The sequence below is a fragment of the Anopheles bellator genome, chromosome 1 (genome assembly GCF_943735745.2).
Source record: "Anopheles bellator chromosome 1, idAnoBellAS_SP24_06.2, whole genome shotgun sequence".
Classification (NCBI taxonomy): Eukaryota; Metazoa; Arthropoda; class Insecta; order Diptera; family Culicidae; genus Anopheles; species Anopheles bellator.
The window spans coordinates 54,024,959-54,035,641 of NC_071285.1; the positions used below are offsets into that span (position 1 = coordinate 54,024,959).

At 47.6% G+C, this 10,683-nt stretch overlaps 1 protein-coding gene across 1 annotated transcript; it reads left to right on the forward strand.

Moving 5' to 3' along the window:
- The first annotated feature begins 2,157 nt into the window (after positions 1–2,157).
- On the forward strand, positions 2,158–5,330 carry LOC131216217 (G-protein coupled receptor 52). Its single transcript, XM_058210649.1, has 3 exons — positions 2,158–2,326; positions 2,395–2,653; positions 4,552–5,330. The coding sequence occupies exons 1-3, from the start codon at positions 2,158–2,160 to the stop codon at positions 5,126–5,128; spliced, it is 1,005 nt and encodes a 334-aa protein (XP_058066632.1). The 3' UTR covers positions 5,129–5,330.
- Positions 5,331–10,683: the final 5,353 nt, after the last annotated feature.

Genomic DNA, 10,683 nt, shown 5'->3' on the forward strand with positions numbered 1-10,683 from the left:
TGTGTGTTTGTAAAATTTATAGCGTGGCATTTAAATAAAAACAGGAAAACAGGACACTTGAACCTACGCGAAAACGGGTTTCCCCTTTTCCGGGGCGATCCTGTTGAACGGATCGATGCTTGGAGACCTTGGCCACCATTTTTCTATCGGCCCCGTGAACTCCACTTTCATTACGATCATATTCCGAATTGAATAATGAATTCCTCGGGGGCTTCGTTTCAGCTGGCATCGGATTTAGCTGTCCACCAAAAATGAAAACCCCAGCTTGCCCCGAAAACTCAATCCAAAAAACGACGAGTATCGATGTATCAGAAGTGTGCTCAAAACGAGGGCCTCCGATAAACGGCTCCATAAATGTGATTCCCACACCCGGGTCGTCCTTGCCGTCCCTCGAACTCCCACCGCGGATCGTCTGTCATCGGTCGGCGCGTTATTTATGATGCGCAGAATTTGTTAGCGAAATAGGTTTCATGGGAAAAAAGAAACCCCAACAACCGCCTGACCTTGGGAAAGGCTGACACGAGATTCGGAAATACAATTCCGTCGCTTTTATCGACACGATTCGCGGTGCCGCTCAACGCCGATGGGGGCGCCTGGTGGTTCACGCGCAATCCGAAACAACCGGGCGGCCTTCAGGGTGACGGAATTGGATCAAATGTCCAACGGACTGGTTCCAGAAATCTGACAACTCATTTTCCGATCGTGCATTTTGCCACGGTTCACAAAAATCTCGCCAGCCAGCCAACGACTCACACTTTCCACTGGAACTTTGCATCCATTAAATCAAATGAGCCACAAACTACATTGTAGTTAGAGCGTTGAGCGTTGATTTGGTTCCGTTGCTCTCTTTCCCGCCCGTTTTTAATGTGATTTGAAAATGTTTATTCATCGTGCTGGCTCGCCGCGCGTCAAGGTGCAACCCGGGCTGCATACCTTCAGGCGCAGTAACTTGCGACGAACTCTTGCTGCTTACTGACTGGCGCGTGATAAAGTGCAATAAAATCATTCCCGTAAATCGATGTGCTGGGCGGTGGCCACCGGTACAGCAACCGACGGACGGGTTAACGGTGGTGACCATTTTTCATACCAACACGACCAGCGCCATCACCACGCAAGCGGTTCCCATCGGCCAGGTCCCCTAGGCCAGTAATGGGTTGGCATGAATAATTTAACAATTATGCAATTGCATTTAATGCCGGCCGTTCATTAAGTGCTTTTCAACCGGAAACGGCGCTTTTCCGTTCGCTGTTCGGTACCGGGCGCTGCGCTTTCCGATGAAGTCAGCTACGCAAAAGGTGTTCCTTGCGACGTCCAGCCGCAAGGATCGTGGAAAGCGTGCGGGTGCATTTTTTGTACGATAATCACTATGATTTAGAACTTCCACAACACCGATCCGACGGGATCGGATCGGTAGCCCGGACTGGTGCGATAAATAAGGCCACCTCAGTGGGTTGGTCATTAACACCGTTCAAAAGGAAGTACTTCGTTTGGAGTGTCATATTTAGCACAGTCTTCTCGTTGCAAACACTCTGCGGAAAGTGGTTGGTTTAAAGTTTAACGATGTCACGGACACCCGCCCTCGTAGAGTGGGTGCGATGAAAGCTGTCACGATGTTTCCGCCACCTGGGAAATGGGGCCGACAGTAGGAGCTTCAAAAAGGCCTTTTGCGGAACGATTCCGCTGCGCTTCTCCGATTGCTAACGATGAAGTAACATGCACCTGTTGTCGCCCGGTCTATTGACCCGGGGCTTATGACGTAGGCGACTAATTAAACGAATTGAATGTATGAATTGATATGTCATTAGGATGTACAACAGTATCACCGTCAAAATGATCACACCCTAAGTTTTTGGTCCTCTTTCTCGTTACAGCTGCGTGACAAGCGACGCTTAGTGCTATTTAGAGATCGTTAGAGCTTCCATTGCCACTAGTTAAGCAAATCAAGCCCACCGATCGATTCTCTCCGACACTGCTTGACGGTCGGAGTTAATGTGGCGCGAGAGTAGTGTCCAGTGAGTGTCCACTAGCATCGAACATACCTGCACAGGACGACGGTAGCGAGAAAGTACGCACTGCCCTTCGCCGCGACGCCGCGTCATGACCGGATGTGAGGTAACGGTCCCGTATCCGGTGACGCAGTGATGCGGCGAGGGTACGATGCTCATCTCGCCCGTCTCTGTTTCAGGAGTTACGATGCATGGGCTGAGTCACCTGCAAACCGGCTCAACCCTGGAGGCGCTCACGCAGGCCACGATCATCCTCATCCTAGCGGTCGCCATCGTCATCTCAAACCTCATCGTCGTAGCTACATATCTTAACTTTAAGGGTAAGTCCTCTCACTCGTCCGTATCACATTCCAGACAGTGAATAATCCGGCTTCTTTTGCGACCGTAGGTCCCCATGAGGTCATAAACTACTATCTGCTCTCGCTGGCAGTGGCCGATCTGCTATGTGGCCTGTTCATCGTCTCGCTCTCGGTATACCCGGCGTTCAGCGGAGAATGGATCTACGGCGACGTGGTGTGCCGGATGATGGGCTACCTCGAGGTGACGCTCTGGTCCATCAGCGTCTACACCTTCATGTGGATCTCGGTCGATCGATACCTGGCCGTGCGGAAACCGCTCCGCTATGAAACGATACAAACCAAAACAAGGTAAATGTTGGTCGTCCCCGTCGTCCGTGGAAACTTTCTCCGCGTTCTGCGATTCGCGCTCGGAGGGCAAGAAGTTGCCGGAGCTCCATCTCACACTTGTACATCTCACCATCATGACCATTTCACATTCACCTTTTTTACACTATCCGAACCGAACACTGAACCAATGTTAATGGAACCAACACCGCATCTAGTTGAGAATGTTTGGTTGCCGTGAGTGTGCGTGATTTTTTGTTTGGTTCACTAGAGTGGGTGGAAGTACACCGCGGGTAGTAGGGTGGCCATTCCGTGTTAAGGACACTTTCACATGTTTCTGTGTGTGCGTGTGTTTGCTATCACTTTATTTTGATTTACTTTCGACTGCGTTTGAACTAGTGGTGATGCTAATATTCATTCTTTTCTGATTTCCTTCCGTTTTACTTTCTTCTGAGCAATGATAAACTTGTGTTAATTTGGACACTACTTTTCGCTCCTTTTTGTTCAAGCAACTTCTCTATTCCATCCTCTACTGAGGGAACGAATAAAACGTGTGGCGTTCGATGCGATCGATTTCACGAATCTCTCATAGCGTGCATCTGATTCATTTATTTAGTTTCCCATTAAATAGTTACGCAAATCACACCATGCCCGTTTGGCCCTGTGTATCTCATTCTTTCTTTCTCTTTCTCTCGTTCCGCTCGTCATGGTTCTTCGTCGGTTGCGGGGGTCCGGTGCGTCGCTTCCGATGCGTCACCTTCCGCCACCCAATAACGATAACCAAAATCGAAACCCTTAAAACACGATCGATCGTATCACGACGATACGCAACCCGTGTAAAATTATGCCAAACGCAACGCGCCAATCGTGCGCCCGCGGGAGAGAGAGAGAAAACGAAAGAACGGAAGTCCCTGTACTGATCGATGTTTGTTCGTGTCTGATGTTCTGCTCCCCCCTCAAAACACACTAATATCTAGGAATGGAAGGTTTGAATACTTTTAACCCGTTAAACTACACTTTTCTTACTGATATCTTGCGTACCCGTCGGATAATAATTGCGTTTCGATTCTGCTTTAGCAATACTTTGGCGCATTTTTTCTACCGTTCTTACACTCTAGCGTCGCGTACGATACTTGTACTTTATACGTTTGTTTCTTTTACCTGTCACTGTATCATTGTTGTAAATACTATTTGTTATTTGGTAAAAGGTTTGATTTTGTAAAGTATTTTGATTTTTTCTACAAGTAGTTTTGTAATTTCGCACACTTACAATTCTTAAACGACACAAACACATTTTGTGGACACGCAACACACACGCAATTACGCTCCTTTGCGCACCAAACACACTGCATCTATTTACAGGCATTTACAGACATTCGGTGGAAATGATCTCCACATTCAAATGGTCGTACGATCGTCTCCACCGGAACCCGGAATCCGCCCGCCAACTGGCCCGATTGTACATTCTGACTGTAAAAAGTAAAGCCTCTCCCGTATCTCGCTGCTTGCTCCCAAAACCGTAGACTGTAGGCTGTGCAATGTCCACTTCCTTCTGCTCACTCACTGCCCAGTCCAGGCGAGCGTAGAACCGCGAGCCGCTTCGTACGGTAGTTGCATTAGTAGTTGGCTGGCAAAGGAAGTACCCGTGCACCCGCAATGAATACGCAGCAGGCGAACCACTTCCCTTAGGCCACATTATGCTCCCTTCACTACGTAGTGCGGCAGTAGAACTTGCCAAAGCCCGCGCTCCCGATAGGGGTGCAGCTGCCGTTGGCTGACTGTTTGTTTTGGATTTTTCCGTTTTCCCGTTTTTGGATTTGGCCTCTCTAGACACAAGCCGGAGCCGGAGCCGAACGACAGTTACTAACTGACGGCCTTCTCTCTCTCTCTCTCTGTCTCTCTTTCTCTCGCTGCTGGAGCAGATGCCAATGCTGGATGGCGTTCACGTGGATCTCGGCGGCCATGCTCTGCTGCCCACCGTTGCTAGGCTACAACGAGGCCAACTACAGTAAAACCACCAACATCTGTATGCTCGAGTGGGGCAACATGGCGGCGTACAGTGCAACGCTGGCAATCCTAGTCCTGGGGCCGAGTGTCATCTCGATCGTCTACAACTACGGCTACATCTTCACGATGATGCGAAAGGTGCGATCGGGGGCACCGATCCACGACAAGGAGTACGCCACGGCACTCGCAGAGAACCTAGCGAACCCCAGTCACTGCATGTCGTTCGCATTGGTGTTTTCCTTCTGGATCTCGTGGGCTCCGTACATCGGGCTCCGCATCTACGAGCTGATCTCCGGCGAGACGATCGACAATCCGCTGCTACACTTCGGGGCCGTCTGGATCGGCATCCTGAACTCGTTCTGGAAGATCATCATCATGACCAGCATGTCGCAGCAGTTCCGGCTCCTGGTCCGGCTGCTCTTCCTCACCATCTGCTGCAAGACGAAGGGTCGCCTCCAGGCGGAGCTGATCGGTCTCGATCCGGACGACTAAGCTACCGCGCGGCCACTGCTTCGTGCAAAATCCGAATGAGCGTACAATCAAGTTTACAACATTTGTGCTACTGAAACCACGGCTACAGCTCCCCGCCCGGGGGATCGTTCCGCGCTAACTAGGGACGCTAATTAGAACGCCAATTAGTGCAGCTGTGCAACCGTTTAGTACCTAGAGGCTTAGCCAAGCTGTCCCGGGGCCGATGGGCGGGCTACACATGGCGCACCGCTGTGCACCGCTATTGCCCGTCGATCGGGAAATCATTTACACTGCAAAAAGAAGTCACACTATACAGACACATAATCGACCGATCAGGTTTTACTTCGCCGCGCGTAGACTAATCAACCATCAATGCAAAAATGCACGCAGAAGGAAAACTGAAGGGCGTCCACTTTCCTCTACTCAATTCCTCTCACCGATTGCCGTCTAGTCAAACAGGGCTGTGGGTTAGAAATGAAACCGAACAATCAATCAGCAGTCATCGACGGCTTCTCAGCGTCATCTATTGCAAAAAAATCCTGCTACGCATAGTGCACGGTCCTCAACATTAACCATGAGTGAGAGGCAAGGGTTCGGTGCACGGGCGCGATGCACGAACAAAACGAACGAACACGGCATGGCACGGCACGCTGGCGTGATCCTTCCTCTCCAATACCAGGGAGGGCGAGGACACGAGCGTGCCGCGGTCAAACAATATTTAACAAACGTTTTCAGGGCTCACGCATAGACATTATTGAACGAATCTATAAGGATGTAAAACATAATACAAGGGAACTACTGTAATGTTAAAGGCACACAAGCAACAGAAAGCTGAAACTAGCGATGCCAGCTTAGACTAACAATAGAAGCCAACCAATCGCATGGGAGCTGCAATAATACGGTACGCTATCAACGCCTCTCTCGCTGTTGCTATTGCTGCGTCACAAGCCCCAAGTGGCCACAAGAAGGACACACGAAAAGGACACACGGAAAAGGAGCAGCATTAAAGATTTGCTATGCAAAACAAACGCAGTGGCACACACTCCCACAAACATACAAAGCAGCAAAGAAGTCGATATTTTCTAGATTTTTAAAGAGTGAGATTAAACAAAAAATAACGCATAAAACGCATCTTAGCGCATATTAGCACGCGGTCATCGAATCCAAGTTTCAAGATGGCGGCCATTCGTAGTGTTAACTGTGGAAGAGGAATCGGCAGCGGCAAAACCGAAACAAAGCTCACAATTGAAAGTACAGGAATAGTTATGCGTTATGCGGAAGTAATGTTTCCCAACCCAACTGGTTACCATTAGCACGATTGTTAGTGTGAGCCCCGAGTCCACATCCGTGTTGCCGGTCAAGCTCATCGTTAGTTACCGATTGTTTTCTCAAGCAATACGAAACCACCGGCCGAAGGTAAAGGGGTTCCCCCGAAAGGGAAGGCTCTCAGTTCGCGCAGCGCAGGTTGAAGTCGGTTGGTTCTAGTCATAGGTCCCGGAGCCAGCCAGGCAGGACGGCCGGAGTACTGTTGTTACTTAGTTGCATCGACTGTAGCGAAACGAAACGAGGCGAACGGTGGTGTCCGATGTACATATGAGCTATGGTTTTTAGTAACGGAGCTTCGTTTGCACTCATTTTCTCCAATGTGCATCGGAGGATGAAGCACGGTCGTAACCTGCCGATGGATTGTGAAAAACTTTATCTTAAATATTTTACAACGTAAACTGCTCAGTTAGCTCGTTCTGCCCAGAAGGCAGTGCATTGCTCCGAGATACAACGAATTTGTAGTCCCGGTTTCAGCTTTCGGATTCTTTTCCCTTCGTTTTACTTTTCGGTTTCACTCTCAATATCCATTAATGATAGGCTAATGAGTTAGTCCGTAAGTTTGTTAGCGTTTCATGGTAAGATTCGTTCATGCTCGGTATGCTCAGAACGAAAAGGGACAGGCGGTATTCGATTGAAATCCTTATTAGAAAATGAAACACCACCAACTGGGCGATGGGTGCTTGACAATGTCTCAGAACGTACGTTAAGCGGGGTGACGCGTAGGGTTGGCATAGCATTAATCCTAAGACCGTTATGGACAGGAAAAGTAGAACAAAAGACGTGGGTAAGCAAACAGAAACAGGGTCATTTCCTTAGAAAATTATTCAAGCATTCCTTTAACGTGTCTCGTGTGTAATGTGAAGTATGAACCCTGAACGAGTTCCGTGCGCACTGTCCCACCGCACGCCAATTAGGCTGCTTCTACTATCTGCTACGACACTATCGCCACTACTACCATTAGTACTACCACCACTTAGCCAGCATACCCCTCCCCCTTGTAATCGACAGAAAGTGGTCATTCAAAGCTTTGTTGCGTTCCGCGCACCATCAGTCCACTAACATCCGCACTGTAAAGTGCAATCATTTCCAGTCTCGACTGTCATGATTTTTGGCATATACGTTTCCACATGGCCTACACACAATTACACGGATCCCGAACGGAGGGTAGAATTCACAGCAAGAACACAAAGTGCTCGAAGTGGGGAAGCCATTAGCGTTCGGATGGTTCGAAGCATGCCCAAAGAAGGTCCCATGGACCCGGAATAGACGGAGAAGAGAGCACTGGCGCAGGAAGCGAAGCGAGATGAAGGGCTTTCGGCACACGGCATAACTTCAATTAACGATAAAGAGCAGCGCAGGGGAGTGCGGAAAATTGAATCTTTAGCCTCGTTGTAACCGAGCAGGGGAAAAGAGACAGACAGCGGAATCATAAAACAAGGTTGTTGAGCACTCAAACTGCCATGGCGAGATGGGAACGTAAAAAACAAATGAAACAACAAATACCAAAATCGATACCGATTTCGGCCACAGCCGCCAGCAGTCAGGCAGGCAGTTCAGGTAGTCCATTGCCAACGATTGAACTCACGTTTTACCGACGAGGACACGTACCATCGAGCGCTCATTAAATGCATCGATTTTAATGTTACTCACCCTTACGCTCGTCAGGCGAGCTTTTAAGGAGCTCGTGCGCCGATAACCCGCTTCCTTCCTGAGAGGACTGTGAGGATGGCCACACTGAGGATGTGTTGAGATCGAGTTCTGCTAGATCTCTGCGAGATCGTGCGATGAACGGGCGCAGTCACAGGCGCAAACCTCCAACCGAGACGAGTGGACGCGTATTTTAAGTCACCAATACTCTATGTAATCTCCAATTTGATGCAACAACCGTTCTACGTATTCGAAACATCTTTTTAATGACTTTCACAACTCAAATATAACCAAACAAGAAAACTTTAGGGCCAAGCGTCGGAAACAACACGGTAGGCCGGGCTGCTTGTAGCGAGACGATCGCGGCATCAAAGCCGCGATCTAGGGCGTAGTGTGTTGATGGGCCACGGCTTCCCCGTTGGTTGGCGTGTCGAATTTTGCTCCAAACAAAAATAACAAAAAATAATTAATAATATTCCGCTTGGCTCTTAGACTAGCATCTAACAACGCCCGCAGTTGCTCGCTATCTCTCCGTTCACATTGACTATATTAGGGGTTATGGGCGAGGAACGATTTAGCGAGGACGATGGGCGCTCAGCTGGCTAAATTTCGTACAATTTCGCGTGGACATCAATGGGCGTTTGGAAGCCAACAAACTCTGAATGGATGAAATTATGGTCAAAATTTAATCTAATTGGCTATTACTACCGTAAGACAATGTATTTTAGGCGTAGTAGCGCGGCAAGCACTGGGGAGAGCATGGGGAGTCGAGCGAACGGGTTGAGTTGTTGGGCAAAGTGGCCAACAGTTTTCGGTTTTCGCCACTTTCCGCTGCTTATGATTTACGGTGTGATATGGAGCTACGAATACAACCGTCTGCCGTGTTATCGGCAACCGGTTCAAGGATTGTAGATTGTTTGTATACTGTCGTCAAAACGGAAGGAATTTTGTTATGTTTTCAAGTACGAATAGATTTAATACATTAAAGGTTACAAACAGCAACGGCCACGTGCAATTGGTTAATGTCGGGTTTAAGTTGCCATCGGTTCTCCCTACCAGAGAACCAAAGTTTGTTCATAAACCGAAGGCTACTAGAGTGGGAATATAGAGTGTTCGATCGTTACTATGAGTAGGCAAGTGAGTAGGCTGCTAACTGCAAACCCAAAGGCAAAGCAAATGAACAAAGACGAACGTCAACACACTTTGTAGAAGCTTCCGTATAATCAATTACCATGGAAATAAACTACAAACCAGCAAACTGTAGAGTCGCAGCAAAAAAAAATTCGCAGTAAAAACCACTAACCGAAAACTTAGAATAGACAAACTGGCTGTTCCATCGATGCATGATTCAACAATGGGATAAGGATAGCAAATGTGACGAAGAAATCCAGGTTTTTTAATTTATAATAAACCATTTCAAAATAAAAATTGAAACAATAAGCGCAAGAGTGTTTTGTTTATTTTTCGCATTCAACACCACACTAATTTCATTTCCATTTCATCACTTCAAAGAAAATTGAAGTTCAACCGTTCCATCTTTTATTTTAGCAGTACCCTTTAGAAAGAATCTTTTGACCACATCAGCAACGTTGACATCCACTCCTGTTCCAACAACGCAGTGCCGGCCCCTGGGGAGGACAACCAACAACTTGTTGGATGTCATAAATTTCGTAGGAATTATCTCTTTCCCTAGCTGCTCGAAAATTTATTCCCAAAGTCATGCACGAGCTCCCCAGTTGTGACGGGATGATGTCAACCCCGTTTTGCCGGTGGCACGAGTTGCTCTTCTTTTCCGGTGCAGTTTTCCATCACCATCAGCGTCGTGGAGTGGATGACCCAAAAATAAAGCCAGTGATGCACGGTTGGAAAATTAGTCCGACAGGTTTTCAATTTTTGCTTTAAACTTTCATTATACATTTGACCAGATGCGCTGTGCAGGGAGATAGCAAAACACTGGTTTTGGGCATCAATCTTTCTTTGTTTCACCACATTTATCATTCATCAGCCCATTCGCCATTTTGCCAGTATCGAAATGTGTCGAGCAGATGGTAAGTGATAGCTGACAGCACCCTCCCAGCACCCAAATGGAATGGTTTTATTTTTACTTTCTTCTGACTGTGAATCGCAACTATGTTGCGCTTTTCCGTTTCATTGTCTGCCAAATTATGATCTGCTAATTGTTTTTGGAGGATCGTTTAAGCTGTCAAGGGAATATGAAACAACTTTATTCCCTTTTCGCATTGCACTACAGAGCAACATGAATGGATGAAAACATCAATTTTTTACAATCTTCACAATTTTTTATTTGGAATAGCTCACAACCGAAATTGCTGCTGCCGGCCATCGAATTCATACCGCGTGCCGCGATTAATCTTGTCTCGGCCTTAACCGTCTTTATGGTTGATTTATTAGCGAGCTTCCGAAATAAAGACTGGAAAATTTCCAATGTTTGCCAACTTTTTGCATCGAAAGATGGCGAAAGCATGTACTTTTCCTCTACGAAATTTTCAATATATCTTCTTCACGTTTCCATCGAATAAAACACTAAAGATTAGCTCCACGGGGCAGCATTCAATCGTGCGTATGACAAATTGGCCCCGGGC

Coding starts and splice junctions, on each gene's coding strand:
- LOC131216217 (XM_058210649.1), top strand. CDS start 2,158: ATGCTCATCTCGCCCGTCTCTGTTTCAGGAGTTACGATGCATGGGCTG. Junction 2,327..2,394: donor TACATATCTTAACTTTAAGG/GTAAGTCCTCTC, acceptor TTGCGACCGTAG/GTCCCCATGAGGTCATAAAC. Junction 2,654..4,551: donor ACGATACAAACCAAAACAAG/GTAAATGTTGGT, acceptor CTGCTGGAGCAG/ATGCCAATGCTGGATGGCGT.